The sequence below is a fragment of the Ascaphus truei genome, chromosome 1 (genome assembly GCF_040206685.1).
Source record: "Ascaphus truei isolate aAscTru1 chromosome 1, aAscTru1.hap1, whole genome shotgun sequence".
NCBI lineage: Eukaryota > Metazoa > Chordata > Amphibia > Anura > Ascaphidae > Ascaphus > Ascaphus truei.
In genome coordinates, this window is record NC_134483.1 from 151,463,492 (window position 1) to 151,485,119 (window position 21,628).

The following is a 21,628-nucleotide window of genomic DNA, read 5'->3' on the forward strand; positions in this document are numbered from 1 at the left end:
GCAGAATTTCATCAGATTTTAAATGGCCGCATAATTGAAATCTAAAGAACAATACATGGGCGGGGGACTTTCACAGCAACGCTACACCTTGAAGTCATTTCAAAGCTCTTTTCATTAGGGAAATGCATTTGAAAAATAATACTTGGGGAACACCTAAAAAAGAAAAAGGTAGTGGTAAACTGTTTTGAAACAATATGCGAGTTGTAGAACAGAGTTTGTAGTGTACCTATTGGAGTGCCCATGCGGCCTCTAATATGTAGGGAAAACTATAAGACCGCTTAGAGTCCGTGTTCTTGAACATAGGCAACATCAAAAAAAAATTGCTCACACACAGTGTCCCTAAACATTTCTTAAAGATGCATAACGCAAATCCGATTGGTCTGAAATAGACAATTGAATGCATCGATAAGCACTGGAGAGGGGGAGACAGGGACAGGAGACGTATCCAGCGAGAGAGTTTCTGGGTTTTTAAATTAAAGACACTTGACCCGTATGGTCTTAATATAGATATCACTGCATCTTTATAGTCTTTTTTTATACATTTTATAGAATTAATGGATTTTTGAATGGTCTACTGTCAAGCTTCTTATGATTGGTTACCTCTCTGTCAGGATGAGTCTCCTTTCACCTTTTTGCTTCTCATGTTTTTAAAAGTGTTTAAGTGTATTAAAGTTTTTTAGTGTATTTTAACATCTTTTTTGTCTTTGCTCCTTTTAAGTGTTTATTATCTATAGCTTTTATACTATGCAGTATTGCACACAGTTTACTATTGCTGGTTGTTGTTTTTAATTTATCTTTTAAAGGTAGAGTATTGTGTTATTCTAGTATAGCAAGTGTACTAGTAGTGTGTATTTGCAATGTTGAGGTTCTGTCAGCAATTATATCAGGGCTGCAAATGGGGACAAGTGATGCAATATACCTATTGGACATGCACAGCTCAATCAGAGCTCCGATTGGATAAGCCACGTCATATGAGACTGCCAGCCAATGACAGGTTACCATTGACTCCTGACGAAGCTACCAGCGAAACGCGAAAGGGAGGTAGTTCCTGGTCATTGAAGGCGGTCGCGTCCGAGATCTGTGGAGCCATCATGTGAGGCTCCGCATTTTCGTGGGAAGGGTTACGTTAGGGTTTCGTTAGTCTGAGATTTCTTCCAAATGTGTTCAGAGGAGCGAGTGTAGGTGCGAAGGAAGCGTGTTTGACTAAATTGACAATGCCATGGGTTAACTAAACGGGTGTGCCGGAGTCAAGAAGGGTCACAAGGGAGGATAGAGTTATAAGAGTTGACAAGATTGTCAGGTTCAGAGGAAGGACAGAGAAGAGAGGTTAGTGTTCAGGGTAGATGCCAATGCAGAGAGGTTAATGGAGTGAGTACAGCAGGTAAGAGAGAGGTGAAGGGAATGAGTGGTGATGAAAGATAGGCGGTGATGGTCAGAGAGCAGAAAGGGGAGACAGGTTTTATTTTAAATGACCAGGTCTATAGATAGTGATCATCCAAGTGTGTGCTAGAATATGTCCATTGGTGGAGACCAAAGGAGGAGGTTAATGAAAGACGACAAGATGCTCAGGAGACTGAGGGAACATTAATATGAGAGAGGAGAGGAATGCCAGGATTCAAAGTCAGAGGATGTCGTCTGTCCGTAGGTGACTTCCATAACGTAGATAGAGTAGAAAATCTGGACAGCATGAACCTTAAAGGAAGAGAAAGAAACGGATGAAGGCATAGGGCAGAGCTTATATTGGCAACAAGAGGAGATGAAATGTAATTAAGTTACATTTTCTGATATACAGTACTCCTGTATCAAGAAACTTTTAAGGAAAATATACTTAGGCTCATGTATCCACCAGGAGATAAATTCTGAAAACAAATGCAATGTAACTGCTTTTGTTTTGAATCCGTTTATTTATACAATTTACATCAGATTTAAGGACCTTCACAAAAAGTTATACAATCCCAACATATCCCTGATGCCCATGGCTTAAATCTGACACAGTGTACTCGCCAAAATTGGCAAAAATGTGTTTCGCGTTGTCTACCTCCACCACCACATATCCTGAATAATTAACTCATTGTCTCATTCTGTCACATACCAATATTATGATACGATATATATTCAGTAGAAAAAATGAATCCGATAGAAAACAAGTGTTGACGGAATGAATGAGATTTGTACTTTTTATATCCGAAATATAAATCACTTCCTGTTTACTGTGCTTTTACAGTACTTGGCGATTCAAGCCTAAACCTCTCCTGTGAAAACATACTATTTTTGTGTTTTGTATCGCCATGGTATCATGAGAATCTGAATGACACCAGGTTATTTTTCCCCCAAAATCTTTTCTTGAACAAAAGGTCGGTGACAGGATTGTTAGTATTTGTGGGACATCAACTGAAGGAATGACTCACTCGCAGGTTGTCAGCCTCCTGAAAAACGCTGCAGGCACCATCGAACTACAGGTAGGATTTCTCTATTCAGATCTGTTTAACCCCGTTCATGCAGGTCAAGTTAACTATTTCGCTGTCGCCACAATTCATTGCTGGTCCCTCTGGCAGCAAAGGGGTTAAATATACTTTAGGTTTCTTTAGAACGTTTAAATGAAAGCATTACCCTTTGGGATTAAAAGTGTAAATTTGGTATGGAAGATAACTTGCTTCAGCATATTAAGGACAGAAGAGCAACCATTCCTGAAAATATGTTTGCAGAAAGCTCCAGATTTTGGCATTTAGGCCTTGAGCAACTTTGTTTCTTAAAATAATGCTGCTGACTCGCAGATCAGAACAGCTGTAAGCTGCATAATATGTTCATGCAGCCCATTTGTAGGTTAGAGCTGCTTTGTCATAAGAGAAATCTTTGATTAAATCCCCAGCTGTTGTCTTATGCACAATCTATTTGTATTTATTTCATTTTAGGTGGTGGCTGGTGGTGATGTGAGTGTAGTAACAGGCCAGCAGCAAGAACATGTCGGATCTGCTGTCAGCTTTGCAGGGCTCACGTCAAGCACCATATTGCCGGATGATTTGGGGTATGTATTATTGTGCATTTGTTCATGTTAAACTGCATTGACTGTCTTTATAGCTTTGCGCGAATATGCTTAAAATTGCGAGTCTACATTTTAAACAAAATAATTGTAAATGACAATGCGTCTGCTGAATAGTAATGTAACCCCTCCTTACCCGACTCCTAAAAAAGGTCTACAGCGGTATCACTTATTTTTATAAAGGTTGTGCTCAGTGTCTCTACTTACCTTCTCAGGGTGCTACCATCTGGGCTGGCTGAACATGTATGCTAAGATGGTATTAATGAGGAACTTTATTTGTACAAACTAGAGCTTTATTCATACCATTGATTAGGCTCCGTGTGTAAGGATATTTTCTTCTCAGACAATGAGTGACAAATAATACAGGTGCATTAGGTATTTTTCCCTGGTAGCTCTCACCATAGTTCTAGGGAGGTTCTGCACTTCCTACCCTTAGCACTTGGTCTGTGTGGTAGTCCCTTTCCTGCATTTTGGATTTGCCTCCTTCTCTGTGGTAGGGATATTCCTATATTCAAGGATCAACATCCCGTCACTGAGTAGTACCAACCTTATCCTTAGCAGGGGCTTTCATTTAGAACTGGTCAGGATGTGCAAATCCCATGGTGCTCCGGAGCCCTTTATTTAAAACAGGGGTAGGGAACCTTTTTTCTGCCAAGGCCCATTTGGATATTTATAACATCGTTCGCGGGCTATACAGACGCAGGCAGGCAGGCACACAGAACCCCGCCCCCCTACCTCTGGTAGTTGCTGCTGCTGCTGGGGGGATCGTGAAGGGCGGATGCTGGGGGAAGTGCGGGGGAAACTACTGGAGAAGCATGGGGGAAGTGCGGGGAATGCTGCAGGGGAAGTACGGTGGCTGCTGGGGTATTGCTGGGGCTAGTACGGTGGCTGCTGGGGATCATGTAGGGCTGCTGGCGCCTCACACCACCTCCTCCCGATTGGGCGCGTGGCGGCCAATTTTTTTAAAAATTAGCGCGACCCCGGTTATAGCAGTTGCCTTAGCAGGGCCAGACCAAATGATTTTGAGGGCCTTATACGTTCCCCACCCCTGATTTAAAAGGTTTCCCAACCGGAGTACCATGAACCCCCATCTTGCAGGGCAGATGATTAAACTCTGACCATTGCTATGGGCTATGACTAGAATTTTCACGTTCCTTAATTGTAAAGTAATAAAGGCGAGCAGACATTCTTAAACATATACAGCTCTTTGCATAAACATGAACTTACCCAATATACAACTAGATACAGCGAGGTTCCCCATCTGTGTCTTCTCCTGGGACCTGTATCTAGAACTTTCCACCCTTATTATATATACTTATTATTGACATTACTGGTCACCATGCCTACAGGTGGAATGTTTTGGATTATACTTGGTCATCCTGTACATGTGACAGGCTAAAGGCGTTACCCTTTCTAAGCACATAGTGTTAACCCTTTAAGGCCCTTAACTTTTAGTAGTCCCGATCAGGTGGGCTACATTAACATAGGATCACAAATCGTTTTTTCTATGGTCCCTAAAACGTATTTATTTATTTATAAAATGTTTTACCAGGAAGTAATATATTGAGAGTTACCTCTCATTTTCAAGTATGTCCTGGCCATAGAGTTAAGATGACAAATAATACATGGTTACAATACATAGTTACATAACTGAACATTGTATAGATTATATACAAGACATCGGATGCACAGCTAGAGATAATATATATTATAGGTGTATGTAACAGTTACAGAGCAGATTCAGATGTGAGACAGCTTTAGTTTTGAAAGAACTTAGACTGGTGGTGGCTGTGAGAGTCTCCGGTAGATTGTTCCAGTTTTGAGGTGCACGGTAAGAGAAGGAGGAGCAGCCAGATACTTTGCTGAACTTTGGGACCATGAACAGTCTTTTGAAATCAGATCTCAGATAAGTGCTGCATGTGGTAGGGGTGAGGAGCTTGTTCAGGTAGACGGGTAGCTTGCCCAGAAAGTATTTGAAGGCAAGACAGGAGAGATGAACTTTGTGCCTAGACTCAAGTGATGACCAATCTAATATAGTAAAACAGATTACTGAATAGGATTTTATTTTCCGTATTTAAGTTTCCCAACCTTTTCCTGTGGCTGTCAATACACAAGAGAAACATGTTTGATTGTTTTGGTTAATTCTTTGATTGTCCTCCATGCCATAATTAAAATGGCGCAGAGGTGATTGATCCATTTATACGATGCCGTAGGCAGAAATAGGATGGTGATGGGGCTTTTATAACCACAAAAAAAGGTAAAATCTCTCTGATATGCTAATTCTTTGCTTTATACTTTAGACCTCCTCAGTACAAGACAATCACCCTAGAGAGAGGACCAGATGGCCTTGGCTTCAGTATTGTAGGAGGGTATGGTAGCCCTCATGGTGACCTGCCTATATATGTGAAGACGGTGTTTGCCAAGGTAAGAACTCAATAGTCCCTATTGTTTAAATAATCATTTTTCTATTCAGGCAGTATTTAGAGCCCAGGGTAGTACTAAAGCCATAATCGTACAGACACTTGGGTAAAGAATGTTTATTCATTAGCAAAATTATACAGTAACTTTCTATAAAACATAGACAGAAACTGTTCAAGACAGATATATGTGGGCACATTTACTAAATAATGGAGTCCTGTTAAACTCTATAAATCGGGGGTCTAGAAGTGCTCCTCTCACCACTGCACTTACAGCGTTTATCTCCACCCCTACTTATTGCTTTTAAGTATGGACCTTCCCAGGGTGCTGTCACAGTAGCAAAAGGGAATATGATTCCCGAATGACCGGTGCTCCATAGTGTACTGGTGATAATCATATATTTGTATAAGGTTCATAAGTTCAGTAAATCCGGATCACCCATAATGACAATGGAAAGAATAAATACCTTAATCAATGATATTCCCGATTTTGGAGAGAAGTACTTGTCACAGTATCTAGAGGGGATGTCAGGAGAATGTCAAAATATGGCAAACTCTAACCCACTCACAACATACAAGAAACAATCTCCTGGGATATAGCTCACACAAAAGCAAAATTTATAAGAATCCTTTTACTCACAACGATTTGGTAGGTGTCCGGTAGTAGCGTGCTCCCTGCTCGTAATTGAGAACCGGAAGTGCAGTCCCGTGGGGGAAGAGTTGGGCGGTGCTAAAAAAAAAAAAATAAGGCTGGACCTCTCAGTGGTCAATTAAAAACGTATTTTTTGGGCCGCAGGCAACATTGTAAAATATAAGAACTAGCATGTGTGCGCTTTATCAAAGCGTTCACAGTAAACTTTACGAAAAACCCTGTGAGCTTTCGAAAGCTCTATACACCTCACGGCTTTAGACTTAGATAACAATAAGCTAAAATTAGCTTAAGTAATTATCTTCTGCTTCTAAATGCAACAGTAATTAATGTACATTATCATTGCAGGGTGCAGCATCAGAAGATGGGCGCTTGAACAGAGGAGACCAGATCATTGCTGTGAATGGACAGAGTTTAGAAGGTGTCACTCATGAAGAAGCAGTTGCGATTCTGAAGAGATCAAAAGGAACAGTCACTCTGACTGTGCTTTCCTAATTGCTCCAAAACACATACATTGTCTACAATTTGTCCTCCTTTTCAGGGTTCATTGCTAAAGTCAATTCATGTTAGCAGCTTCTTTCCCGGTGACAGAGTACAAAAGTTCAAGAGGAGAGTAATATTACCAGTATATTATGGTACAAGTGTAGAGTCTTTAATTGTCCAAAAGAGCATATTTATCTACCGCTATAATTTTACCGGACTGATTTACATCATACTATAAGTTTTATCTACTACAAATTTGTGTGCTTTTTGTGTGACTGGTACATTTAGTATTACAAAGAAGTTTTGTTAGCAATGTAGAATCTTGCTATTCAGCTGGAGCAAGTCAATTTCAGTATTAGTTCTAAAAATATGATGGCTATTTAGAATCAGTATATGGCATTTGAGACTGTTAAACATAGCCAAAAGGAGTGCGCTAAATTAAGCAAGACAACGCAAGAAAGAGAGACAGCACTTAGTTTTATCACTGTAAAGAAAGTCTGTTACATTTTCAGAGATATTTTATAGGCCACACAAGCATTTGTTGCAGATTTGTGTTGGTCATTTTAATATATATGTTGGCTTTCTCATGCTTTGCTGGCATAGTAATGATCAAATCAGCAGTTACATTTGTCTTCTGAAGAGCAACACTGGAAGTATATTTCAGGGCCTACTGTATATCGGTTTGGTAAACCATTAGTTCTGATCTAACAGCAACTTGGTGAATGTTTTTTTTTTTTTTTTTTCAATTGAAGGACTTTATTGTTGTATTGTAGCTTTGCAGGATCTGCTCCATCTCAGTCTCCGTGTTGGTTGTAATAATTCTTTGTATGTATACTGTAGCTTCAAGACCCGGCATGTGCCTGATAAAAATGTATGTTTAATTATGTGATCTCATAGAACGGCCACGATTCTGTAACATATTTCTTCTCGGTTTCGTGTTTCTCTTGCAGGAGGTTTTTCGTTTTTGCACATAGGCGTTATGCCCGTGGTGGAGAGTGAAAATGGTAGCTCCTTGCTTCAATCTCCCCACGTGTCCTTAGACTCTGACCTGTTAGCAGTTAAATTAGATTAGGATAGCTGGAATATAGGGCACCTCCCATTATGAGACTCCTGAGGAAGCTGATACAGCAAAATGCGTAGGGTCCAGGTCTTGTTTCCTGCTGTCCCATGCTGACGCCGCTATACCCATCTACCTGAATTAGAGCGGTGTCCTGCCGGATGTGATGTCACAAGCTATCGCGAGAGGAATGCTGTGTGGGTCAGGGGCGGCTTTGACATTTCTACACTTTTTTTCTTGTCACAAGCTCCATATACCAGTAGTGTAATCCTGTCGTGTTTCTGGTTCTACTCCATGCTGTATGGCCACAAGCAGTTGTTAATTAGATTTAAGTTCTGTTGCAATGGGGTTAAGTTGATAGAAGAATTCTAGTTAGACATACACACTCCAGCGGGATGCCTCGGAAAAATAAATGAATAGCCTTGCAGAAGGTATTCCATTTTTTGCACAATGGCTGTATGCCCATGGCCGAGCGTGAAAATGGTGGCTCCTTGCTTCGATCTCCCCACGTGTCCTCAAACTCTGACTTTTTCTTGTCACAAGCTCCATATACCAGTAGAGTCATTCTGTCGTGTTTCTGGTTCTACTCCGTGCTGCATGACACTTAGAAGTATGGCCAAAATGGACTGATTATCTTGATCGTATTTTTTCCAAAGCTTGTAACGGAGTCATAGAAACAGAAATAGGTTATCTTAAAATTGCAACCCTCTGTAGAATGAGAGATGTGATCCCCCGTCGAAGAGATCAAATGATGGATTCATTCTTTCTCCAGATTTTCTCTGATGTATTCCTGCAGGTCATCACCGCAGCTTTCCTGTCTGTGTGCCAGTGTACTCATCTCATTTCGGGAGCTCACTTCCAAAGGAGAACGCATCCATAACCATCATAGCCAAATTGTGTTACTCTCAACCCCGGGGATATCTGTCTAAGCCAGCCAAGGCGTCCAGACTTTTAGAAAATTGATGCCAGTGTCTTTAACTAGACTCGTTAACTTTTCCATCTGACAAATAAACCATATGCGATTCCGAATCTTTGGGATACTTGGAATATCGGGGCGGCTCCATAATGCTGCGATCTCGCTCCGCGTTGCTATTGCAAAATGTGCTATTAATTTATTGTGTGCTTTGGACAGACCCGTTAATGGTCTGTTCAAGAGGGACAGCCATGGGTCTGGGGGAATAGTGAGGTCAAAGATCCTCCGTATCCAATTTCTAATTTCGTCCCACACTGGGGAGATTCGCGGGCAGGACCACAGCATATGTAACAGGTCGGCCGATCCCCCGCATTGCTTAGTTCACAACGGATCCTGGTGCGAACCTAGATAATTTCAGTGGGGTGAGGTACCACTGCATTAGGACCTTATATGCGTTCTCCTTTAGTGTGGTGCAGATGGAGCTTTTTGCTGTAGCTAGGTGTATGGCGTTCCACTCCTCCTCTTCCAAGGTATCTCCCAAATCTCTTTCCCTTTGGGTCCTAAATGATGGGGGCTGCTGTCTTGAGCCTACAGAATCGATCACCTCTCTGTACAGCTGTGATGTGAGTCCCCTAGTGTCGGTCTCTGCCAGACAGAGCTTTTCGAAAGTCGTCAAAGGGGGATAAGAGGAAATTTGTTGTAGAATGCTCGGAGCTGGAGGTATCTAAAAAATTCTGAGTGGGGTATATCTTTTTCTAATCTGACGTGGTCAAATGTTTTAATCTTTCTATTGTGACCCTCCAGGTCATTGATCCGTGCATATCCTTTTTGTTTCCAAATTGACACATCCCCCCTTACAGGCCCGGTGCGAATTTAGGATTGTTTCAAATTAGGGACATTGAAGAGTTACCGGTTTTGAGGGAGTATTTAATCTTAGTAGCCTCCCAGACAGACGAGTTGGTCATTGAGGAAAGCTGCGTGCCAGCAAATCGTTGCGCTGTTTTAGGTAGCCAAATCAAGTTGCTGAGTTTTAGTGGAGTGCAAGCAGCACTTTCTAGCTCCACCCACCTTTTCAATTGCGGATTGGATTGCCACTGAACAATTTGGCTTAATTGAGCCGCTTTGTAGTATGAAAGCAGGGAGGGTACCGCTAGGCCCCCCGCTAGTACAGGTCTTTTCATATTTAATTTGTTGACTCTCGTTTTTTTCCCTCCCCAAATAAATTTTGAGATTTCAGACTGAAGTGAGAGCAAGTCCTTCAGTCTGAGTGGCACTGGTAATGTCTGGAAGAGGTATAGAATACGTGGGAGTACGTTCATCTTAACACTATGTATCCTACCTATCCAGGAGATTTGTTTAGAAGACCACTTATGTAGGTCAGATTTCAATATCCGAATTAGGTTGGGATAATTTGCACTATATATGTCTTAGGTGTTTTTTGGCAATGTATACTCCTAGGTATTTTATATATTTCTTTTGCCAATTGAATTGAAAGTTCAATTGTAGCAACTTGTCTACACTTCTAGGGAGATTGATGTTGAGGGCTTCGGATTTAGATTGATTTATTTTGAATCCCGAGATATTCGAGAATCTGTCTAATATGTCAAATAGGTTTGGTAGGGAAGTGAGGGGTTTCGAGATAATTAGTAGGATATCATCTGCGTACAGGGCCGCTTTATGAGATTGAGAGTACGCGTTTAACCCTGAGATGTCTGGGTTGTTTCTGATTTGCGCCCCAGGTGTTCGATGCAGATGGCAAACAAAAGAGGGGACAACGGGCATCCCTGTCTTGTGCCGCTTTTAATTTGGAAAGGGAGGGACGGAAGCCCTGATGTCCTCACCCTGGTGGTAGGGCCTGAGTAGAGCGAGAGAATCGCCCCACTCACCCGATCCCCAAACCCAAATGCCGCGAGCGTCTCCTTCAGGTAAGGCCAGTCAATCCTATCAAAAGCCTTTTCTGCGTCCAGACTTTGAGTGTTATTTGTGTTAGCCAATTCTACCAGATCAATAAATCGCCGGGTATTGTCCGCTGCCTGTCTTCCTTTAATGAATCCGACCTGATCTGGGTGTATAAGTCTGGGTAGGATTAGACATAATCTATTGGCCAATAATTTAGCATATATTTTAATATCAGTATTAATTAGGGATATGGGCCTATAACTTTTGCAATAAAGCGGATCCTTACCGGGTTTATGAATTACTGATATAGACGCCTGCAACATCTCTCTGGGGATGGGGGCTCCTGCTAATATCGCATTAAACACATGGAGCAACCGAGGGGCTAGTAATTTGGCACATTTCTTATAATATAGCCCAGAAAAACCGTCTGGCCCTGGGGCCTTTGAAGGCTTGAGTTCCTTGATGGCCTGTGTTACCTCCTCAATAGAGAAATCAGCCCCCATGGCCTCCCTCTCTACTTCCGTCAATCTCCCCAGCTCTGAGCTGGCTAAGAAGTCTCTCAGCTTCTCGCTCGTTTTAGCATTGTGTGCCGCTTTCTCTCCATTATATAGCGTTTCATAGAACGAGCCAAATTATTCTACTATTTTCTTAGGGTTGGCCGTGGGGGCGCCTGATTTTAAGCGTATAGCTTGGATGTTAAACTTCGCTTGCCTGTCTCTTAATGCCCGGGCCAGCATCGTATCCGTCAAAGGCCAGTGGGCTGAAACGCGTCAGAGGATCCATCAGTACACTGTGTGAATAAAGATTTTGTAGTCACTACACCAGCCTTCCTTGTTTCCTGCTTTCGGCTGTGCTTCGCTCTTGCCTCCATTGGAGGAGTTCCTGTGTTCCTGCATTGTTGCCTAGCACGCCGGGCTTTTGCCATACGACTTGTCATACCGGATATGACGCATCCCCGCCGGTCACGTGACCACCCACTGTGAGGGAGCTGACACAGCAGGGTAGGCGGCCGGACAGAGATTCAGAGGACCGTGAGACACGACGACTACACCCTACACTGACCGGGGTGCAACCGGAGGACTGGTGGCTGGACAAGCGTCATGAGGATCGTGGGGCACGGCATTACACATGTTTACGTGAGTTTCTTCTTTTTGTCTCAATTCTATTGGAGCTCGGTCTGAGCCAGTTGCTGGAAAAGATTTCCTCACTATTGTGCAGTTTGCTGTGACCCCTATCCCTAGAGATATATTAACAATGTTCAACGGCCAATATATTTGCTTTTGAGCGCCTGAGGGGTTAACTATTGTTCACCCATCCATACAGAGTTTCCTGTATCATTAGGATATCTGCGTGCTTTCTTTTGTAGTCTGAGAAGGCTATTTTCCTTTTGGTTGGGCTATTAAAGCCCTTTACGTTATGTGATAGTAAAGTCAACGCCATCTTTATTTCGTGAAAAGTGTAGCAGATTAATGTTTGATGACTCACCCGATCTGTCTTTCTTCTTACCGAGCTGAGATATGTCCTTAGGGCGTCCGTCCCTCACGACTCCCGCCACCCGCGCAGGTAGACGGTCTCCCCCTCCGGGTGAGGGAGGGGCAGGGAGGGATGAACGGGGGGAGGGAGACAGTACAAGGGGAAACACATCGGGGATAAAACCAAATACCAAACATAAAGTAAACAAAATTATGATCATAAAAAATAACAAACGAGAAACCAGAGCACACTCGGGGTCCCCCGAGTGTGACTCTGACGCCCAAAGGGTAGGTCATGAAGCCTGGCCTTTGGAGACGGCCGGCCTTCCCCACTGGGGACTGACCCCCCCCGGGACTTGTTTATGGCCCTGACTCATCAGGAACCTTTGTGAGGAACGCATGCACGACGCCGGGAGCGAATCCCAACGGCGCGTGTCTGTCTCTTAACAAAAAATTAAACTTCAGTGATTTTTTTTTTTTAAACTTAAACTTCTTAGCGAACTACAGCACTAAATTATTTACAATTTTTGAATACCCTACTATAAATCCCTCTTAATCATTCACTAGAAACTATGCTACCTCTCCGTCCCATACACTTCTAAGTCTAATAAATCTAAACATATGAACTTTTAACCCATACCCCGTAACTTAACTAGCTATATTTACTATATGAACTACAATTGTGCTCAACGCTGTGTAACCTTTATTGTCCCTTATTCCCACTTCTTTGGGATGTTGTTGGGTTGTTTCGCGCTGTGCAGTACCCAGCATACAAGACACACCGCACCGTGCAGAACCCAGGGCACAGCTCACATGGCACATTACCTACTACGCAGTACACAGCATGCAGGGCACAGCACACATTACTCGGCACATAGGGCACACCAAACGCTACCCACCGTGCAATACACAGTACATAGGGCACAGTACGCAGCACACATGGCACACCACCCACTACCCACCGTGCAGTATATAGTATATAGGGCACAGTATGCAGCACACAGGGCACCCTACACCCTACCCACCGTGCAGCATACAGCATATAGGGCACTGCACAGCACGCAGCACACAGGGCCCACTACACACTACCCATCGCGCTGTACACACCATATAGGGCACAGCACACACTGTACAGTACATAGGGCACAGCACGCAGGGATCACCACACATCACCCCCCGCACAGTACACAAGGCACAACACATAGGGCAGAAAGGGCACAGCATATTATACCCCCCCCCCCCCCCGTCCCTACCCCTACTCCGACCCCGATCAAAGTCTCGGGTCTCCTTCCTCCCAGGTGGGACCCGCTGTGCTTATTGTCCTCCCTCCCTGCCTCTCAGACGGCTGTTCCTCTATTTTGAGGGAATCCTGTGTGGGCCGGTCAAACCTCTCGCGAGAGGATGACGCGGCTCCGTCACGTCACGATGACGTCACTCCTCCCGCCCGCGTGAGGCAGAGCAATTCCCGCTCGGGGAAGGAGCAGGACAAGATGGCCGCCGTCGCAAAATCGTGTGCGGATCAGCTCCTCCCCCCGGGCTCCCCTTCAGCAGCATGCCCAGCAGAGACAGGTCTACTCGGGTCTCAAGAGAGCCCCACATCGATCGGAGGGCAGAAAAGGAGACCGGAGAGTACACTGGCAATCAAGCATAGCCAGAAGGTATATTTAGAAGTGTATTTAGAAGCCATAGTTAAAGGGCATAGGCTAGAAGGTATAGTTAGAGGGCACAGCAAGAAGGCGTAATTAGAAAGCATAAACAGAAGCATAGTTAGAAGGCACAGCTAGAGGGCATAATTAGAAAGCCTAGTTAGATGCACAGTTAGCAAGCATAATTAGAAAGCATAGTTAGAAGCCTAGTTAGGAGTCACAGTTAGCATAATTGGAAGCATAGTTAGAAGCAAAATTAGAAGTTGCGTCTCCGCTGGATCATCTTCCTAAGTGGCAAGGCACTGCTCCTAAGGGGAGAACATCATTTGGGGCTCGCCGCCGCCGCTCCCTCCTCCGCATCAGGTCGGGTAGCCCCCACTCTGCTCCATGTCGGTGTAGGCGATCTCCTCTCCTGGTGACCAGGGGATCCCTGTGCCACTCCACCTGCGCCTAATCTGCTCAGGAAATCATCGCCCTCCTCCACCTTAGGGTATATGCCACACCATTTTTCAGCACCATTAGTGCACAAGGGAAGAGCCATCTATTTTTTATCTTTTGGTCTCTCAGCACTTTAGTTATTGGTGCCAGAGTTCTTCTTTTGGCGAGGGTAACCGGGGAAATGTCCTGAAAGATCTGGAATTTTATCTGTTCATATTCCATGTTTTTAGTGTCTCTTGAGATCCTGCAAACCTCTTCTTTTGTTTTATAGTGGTGGAATCGCATAATTATATCCCTCGGGGGGTCTCCGCTTTGCGGTCTCCCCCTAAGTGCACGGTGGCATCTATCCAGAATAAGTTCATTGTCAGGCTTACCTGGGAATATATGCTCCAGCCATTTTCTTGTGAAATCCTCTGGGTCAGAGACAGACTCAGGCACTCCTCTTAGGCGTATATAGCATCTCCTGTCCCTGTTTTCAGCATCCTCTATTTTATCTTCCAAGGATCTGACTTGTGCAGAAAGTGTAGCTACTGTTTTCTGTGTCTGTGCCAGTTCCGTGGTAGTCTCGTCCGCTTTTTTTCCCAAAGCATCTGTCCGCTCTCCCAATGCATCCAGATCTTTCCTTATGGCCCATTGTTCAGTTTGAAAAAAATTCTTCATTTGGGCACAGAACTCCTTGAGATCTTTGCGCCTCACTATCTCCTGATCCTCTGGCTCTGTTTCTGGGGTATCTGTGTCTGGGTCTGATAGTGCGGGCTGTGCAGGCTTTGCAGGGGTCTCCATCTTATCTGCCTGTGCTGCATGTGCTGCTACTCCTTTTTTGAAATAGGTAGACACAGTTTGCGTTTTCCTGCGAGTTACCTTGTTCACTGATGTTTTGTAATCTAAAACGCTGTGATAGTTGCGCTGCTATTGAAGTTATTTAATTATTTAGCACCGGTGAGAGTGTAGCTCAGAAACTAAGCTGCCAGTCACCTCAACGTCGTGGCCACGCCCCCTTGCCTTTTTTTTTAATGAAACATGCCATTAATTCCGATAGGCTTGTGGGATAGAGGTTATGACTGTGATCAGCGGAATCTATGGCATGGCCAGATCACAGATCAGTATATAAGGCACCAGATGATGGTGGGCTCTAAGGCAGAGAGCGGATCCGTTGGCTGGAGCAGGCAAGTCTGGACTGACTCTTGAGCATGGCCATAGAGACGTTCTATGCATCACAGAGCTTGTTGATGACAAGTGTCATGCAGGATTGTCCGGCAAACACAGTACAAATGGACATAAGCAGAAACAAAGGTCAGAGGAGGCTGAAAGCAGGAACAATGTTAACAGGCTGTTGCCAGAGCAGGCTGAGGCCAAGACTGTTCAGGTAGCAGGTCGAATGAATCAGGAATGTTCCAACACCAAGACTGGATACAATGGGACAATCACCATTGATCTGGCAACCAGGAAGATGAAGCAGTCAGCTTTTAAAGGAAGCCAGGTGGTGTGTCCAAGAAGCCGAGTGGTAGCAGGTGTGAGAAGCAGCAGGTATAGATAGAGCTCAAAAGTATACTGAGGCAAGTGAGCTAGCCAGCAGCTGGTTTAGCTCACTACTAGAGCTACTGCCCTAAAGTGCAGATTTTGTGGATTCGGATTCCTCCGTGCCTGAGACTGAGAGCAGTTGGTATTGGTTATACTTTCAAACACAGGAGATGTTCACTGCAGCAGGAGTAGTTAAGAGATCATACCACATGTCTAGTGCAACTTCATGCTTCGTGCCTTCTCTGCGAATTCATTGATAATCTGGTCTAGATTAAAGTTCCTTGCGCGAGCATTTCCGAAGTACAGAATTCCTATGGCACAAATCCTTTCTTGTCCCATTGCGCTACGTTAGTAGTCCTTAATTAATTTGAGTTTTGAGAATGAACGTTCAGCACTTGATACTGTCACAAGGATTGTTAGAAACAGCACAATTGCCATACACACTTCAGAATAACGTGATGGTAAAGTAGCATTGTCAACATCAACATCTTTGCTTACTGTCCTTCACAGACTGCACATTTAAAATTATGGATGTTAAACATGTTCTAAATGCGAGTAATTGTCCAGGGAAATCATTAGATATGTCACTGTTGAAATGTTTCACTAGTTTTTCGGCTTCGTTGTGCTGTTCTTCATCCGTTGCAAACGCGAGTGTCTTTGGTAGTATTCTGTTCAACTTTTTAATGACGCCTAAAGACTCTGAAGGCGATTTGAAAGCCGGGCTACCATAATTTCCAAATAGCCACAGAACACATTTACCGTAAAACACCTTTCAGCATTTAATATTTCATCTTCACACAGATCACCAATGTCCCTCTCTTTCATTCCCGAAGAATGTGTCACTTTAAGATTGATTTCTACACCCACTTCTCTGACATTTTAATAGTTCATTATTTGGCTTCTTGACGTGTAGGAACTGCGATGGAGACCGGTTGTGTTGAGAAGTAATGTTGCAGCTTTGTCTAGGTGTATTTGCTCAGATTGAAGTAACTTTTAAACACGAGTCACAGATTGCAGGACTTTTGTTTGAAACAAGAAGAAATACAAAATCAAATGTCTCTAGGTTATTTGTTAAGCGCAGAGCTTCCATGAGTTCGGCAGCATTTTTGCTCAGGAGAATTAACTTGGCAAGCCCCCACAACATAGCAGATCCTTAAAAACAAGGCGGGTGACAGATCTTTATTATTATTATGACATTTTGATTTCTCTCTTTGAACTACGACTGGAGTGGATCCCAGTGGCAGGAACAGCAGGGAGCGTGGTCGGGCTCACAAGCAGGTCAGAGGCAGGCAGCAGATAGCGTTGTCGGAGTCACAAGTAGAGGTTGGAGGCAGGACTGAGGAACAGAGCAATAGCAACAGCAGGTGCTGGAGGAACCAATATAAATACGAAATGGGTTGAACAGGAAAGGGATGTTTATATAGGTCTAGGTGCAGGCAAGGGTCAGGTGCAAAGGTGTCAGGTTTCAGAGTCTGGAAGGTTCTTTGAGAGCTAGCAAGAGCAGCAGCAGTCCCGATGGATGTGCATGGGTACTGCAGGCTAGCATCTGACACAGAGACTAGGAGCAGTAGTATAATGTAGGCGGAGGAGTGCGTGACTGAGCTATGTTGCAGTGTCGGTCTTAGGGCAAGGCAGCTGCCTTGGGTCCTGCTCCTTCGGGGGCCCCGTGCTCCCTTCTTAAGCGCTGTGTTGCCATTTTGACCGATGTCAAATGACACCGCGACTTCTCAGTATAGAACAGGGATACCGGCCATCAACAGGTCAGGTTTTCAGGCTATCCCTGCTTCAGCACAGAAGGCTTAATCAGTTCCTTCAGTACAGTCTTTGACTGAGGCAGTGCTTTAGGGTGAGAGCTGTCCCATACCATAGGAGCACTTCTCTAGATCTAATGGCTTGAGGCTTGGAATTTGGAAGCAGGAAGGCATAATATCTCCTTGCTGGGAAGCAGAGGCTGGACCTGCTCTAATCTTGCCTTCAACATATGTGTGAAGCATGACGTCAAACTCAGAGCTGTGTCCAACAGTGAGCACTCTCTTTGTTCTCTTCAGCATTGCACTCACTGGACACTAATGGAGGCTCTGAGGACACGTTGTACCAATGGTCTTCTAGAGGTAAAACACTATTGGGAGTGGAATCCGAAGAGATATCAAACTCGGACTCCTTTGAGGTCTCGCTATCAGTGTTGAATAGTGGTTATTCAACTGATTTTACGGATGTTTCTTCTGCTATTTCCTTTGGCATCTTTGTGCAGATTCCATCCCTATTGGCCCATTCTTCGGGAAGACCAATGCAATCTCTGTACACGATAACCTTAACTATAATTCCAAAGCGAACTGTCCACAATAGATCTCTGAGATCGCTTTCGGTTCAGCCTATCACTTTCTGCTTCCCAAACTGTACTAGAACGTCTCCTGGCTTAAGTCCTCCATATCTTTCTACTCGACTATTTTCTACTAGACTCACTATTTGAAGAAAATGTCCATTGTGTATAAGTTCCATCCCAAATCTTTGTGCCTCCTTCCATATATGTATTCTTATAGGAGTGCCCACATCCTACACAGATAAAGTCTCCTGCAATGACTGGCTTCGGAGGAGCTGGGCAGCAGAGGCGGGGGGCGGCGGAGGCAGAAGAGGACTCACACTAGAGGAACCATTTCTAACAGGAGGTGTTGTGAGCAGCATGCATGCTTACAGGCACGGGCTGTGAAGAGCATGGCACAGCAGCTCCGTTCTTGCTGTTATTGGCCCCCAGTGAATGTTTCCTTTTTTTTGTACGTAGTTATAAAGTGTTATTCTCTTAATATTATAAAACACCATTGGAAGCAATATCTGTGACAACTTTTTTTTCTGAAATTTATGATCTTTTGAAATTAAAGCAGACTCCATTTTTTTGTAGCAGCTGTAGCAATACGACCTTTCAGTAGTTTGTTTCCCATCATCTTGCTCCTAATTATAATTATTTTATGGGAGTCAAAATCCTACAGCATCTGAGAGGCTCAAAAATTCAAATGAAGGAACTCATTTGTTAAGCCTATTTTAGTGCACAATGTACTGTGAATTACCACTTGTTTTTCTTGAGATTGTTATTATGAGATTTGTTGTTTAAAATGTAAGGTAGGCACCTTCATTAAAGAGATATCAGTATTAAACCTAATCAGTGCAACACATATTGTATGGACTTCAAACAAAACTGATTGACTTCAACACCAGCAAGAATGAGAGGTTTATGCGAAGAAGGACAGAACATGGAAGTATTCTGATTTGGAAGAGTGGCATTCTAGTGTTGTTTGTGTTAAAAATAGCAGCAAAGTCGGATTTAAAATTCAAAAACAATTGTGTGTATTATTTGAACAAAAGGTTTCAAGTTTTTAAATGATTTATAGAAAGTGTATAGCAAATGCCTGTAGAAAGCTACATTAAGGGAATGTTTTAGACTCTTACAGAACTTTGGAATCACAAATCATATCACAAATAGTTCCAGATCAATGATTGTAATAGGACTATTGATTTCATCATAAAGGTGCATAGAGGTATGTGTCAGAGACCTGTATCCCTGCTTTTCTAAACGTCTCTTTCATTTGAAGACAACCCATAACTTTAACATTCCCTTAAAGTAAGTTTATCTACATGACTCGAACATCAATTAACATGTTCATGCGAGTATTCATATTTTAATTTCCTCAGGCATTATGTAATAACTCGTGTTCGTGTTCATCCTATTGTAGCCTGCAGCTTCATAAAGCATCAGTAGTTGGCAAGATATATTGTGAAATGACCCATTTAATTCCTCTACTGAAGCCAGTGTTAGCTGTTTTATTTAGTTGTGATGCTCTGCAAGATTTTATTACTTACTTTCTTTGTGCAGTATTTGAGTTGGATTAAGAGTTCCTTTTAGTAAAACCTGGCACCTCATTATCAAACTCCATAATTTTGTGAACGGTCCCATATATATGGCTTTGCACTGTATATTCAATGTGCCTGTATCCTACTGTCTAAAACACAATGCTTTGCTTTGATTAATATATGCCATGGGAAATATTTTGTATGAAAACTAACATATTATTTGTGACACAAATTGTATCCAATCTTGATATACACATAGTATATTACAGATTTTCTACTTGCAATAAGTTTGCACATTTTTCCCTATGGTATATTTTAAACTTGATGATTTAGTTACATTAGGCTTAACAGTTTAAAATAATTCAAGTAAAATATTTGCCATTCCATATTATTACATATATACTGTATGTATGCATTTTTTCGTGTAAATTGATTTTTTAAATATTTTATTAAGCAAACCAACTTCAAATCTGAGTTCGCACCATGTTTGGATTTATTCTGCTATCGTACATAGTTTGTTCAAAATGCAATCTCAAACCTTGTGCTGAAAGAGATAAACAAAACAATGTTGAATTAGCCACCATATTATGTAATGTTTATATCTTTTCCTTAGAAGAATGTGGCATTAACCTTGACTGATATGTTTTCTCTTTAGCAAAACAGTTAGATGATCTCAGACCTATCCCTGTAACGGAATGTGTCTGTAGCACTATACAACTTGCAATACTTTATGGAGTGTGCTGCTAAGGAAATGTACTGATGCAGTGACCGTTATTCGAACACATCACGGAACCGATTTTGAGTTCTCTGCTGTTCCCCACGCAGCATGAACGTGGCCAATCGCCCCAGGCACCCGCGCTTATCGCGGATGTTTTTTTTTAATTTCATGGATTCTGTTTTTTCGTTTGCAATAAAATGGATGAATTGTAATGTGTACAGTACTGTGCTACTGTGTCAATTTCATGTTTTTAAAAGCCAGATAACTAATATTCGTTTTTCTGCACTCGCTGCGCTCGCATCTTAGTGCGGGAAGGCTGTAATTCATCCCGACGGTTTCAAAATCGGGATTCCGATGTACATGACGCGTGAAGTGTTCGAATAATGGCCGCTGCATCAGTAATTGGCTATACCTTTATGGAGAACAAATACAAGAACCCTGCCCTCCTCCCCAATTGGCTTGCAATTTATTAGTGAATTTCTACATTTGGATCCTTAGTCTTGTTTATTTTGTTTCTGCTGTCCAACATTACACTCCTGTGTTAGATATTGTCACTTTAAATATATGAATATTTGTAACAGAACCCTTGTATAGATATTTTCATACTGATACTCTATTGTGGGAATGCAATAGTATGGTGGGACCACTGTTTACTTTATCTAAATTAAAGAAATAGACCAATAACTTGAGTCCTGTGATTTGTGGCGGGAGAACAGTACTGCCTTTTTTGTGCTTTTAAACATTTCATACATTTATTCCTATATATTTCCTTCTATCAAAATGTGCTGTGTTGAAAGTATTTGTATCAAGTGCTAAATGTCATGCAGATCCCTATTAAATAGTAAATAGTGGTTATCAGACCTGTGGAACATCTGTCCCTGCGATGGGAGGCCCTTTATGACGGTCCGATCCCAGAAGTCAGGCCCCTTCCGGTGTCAGTCACACCTGGGTGGGCCCTCTACCACCCGGACGAACCCTTTATCTACAGGTAAGGCCTGGGGGAGCAAAGAGAGGAGGAGATGGGAGAGAGAGGAGGAGTAGGGGAGAGTGAGAGTGTACAAAAGGAGTGAAGGGGAGGCGAGTGAGAATGGGGTGGGGGGAGACAGAGAAAGGGTATGGGAGCAGACACCCCTTTCCCCGCCTAGCTCAACAAACCAGGCCCCAGTGGAGACTTGTCCAGGGCCCTGGCAAAGCAGTCGGATGCCACGGTTGTTATGAACTCTTAGGATGTGAAATCAAACTTAATCTATATTGCAGGAAAGCCCAGTTGTAGTATATGTGGCTCAATCCATGCACATCTTAAAGACCCTAACATACCATTCTAAATTAATTTCCAGAGAAACACAAGAAGCCAAACATTTGTTTTAGCATGGTTAAATTGGTTTTACAGAATCCAGGTACTGTAGATTAATACATTATTTACAAAATGTTATGTTTTATTTTTACCAAACATGGGATTGCACTCTTAACGCCTTTAGTGCCCTGTTGACATACACGGGCCAGCACCCTGGAGGCTCGTATTATGGGCACCA

General features: G+C 43.0%; 1 protein-coding gene across 1 annotated transcript in view; it reads left to right on the forward strand.

Annotated features, from left to right (window-relative positions):
* Window positions 1–20,780, forward strand: part of MPDZ (multiple PDZ domain crumbs cell polarity complex component) — a 119,736-nt gene extending 98,956 nt beyond the window's left edge. The window contains exons 45-48 of the mRNA XM_075589157.1: window positions 2,355–2,459; window positions 2,913–3,025; window positions 5,341–5,464; window positions 6,455–20,780. Of these exons, the coding sequence (XP_075445272.1) occupies window positions 2,355–2,459; window positions 2,913–3,025; window positions 5,341–5,464; window positions 6,455–6,601 (489 nt within the window). The 3' untranslated portion in view covers window positions 6,602–20,780. The remainder of the gene's footprint in view (window positions 1–2,354; window positions 2,460–2,912; window positions 3,026–5,340; window positions 5,465–6,454) is intronic.
* The last annotated feature ends 848 nt before the right edge of the window (window positions 20,781–21,628 follow it).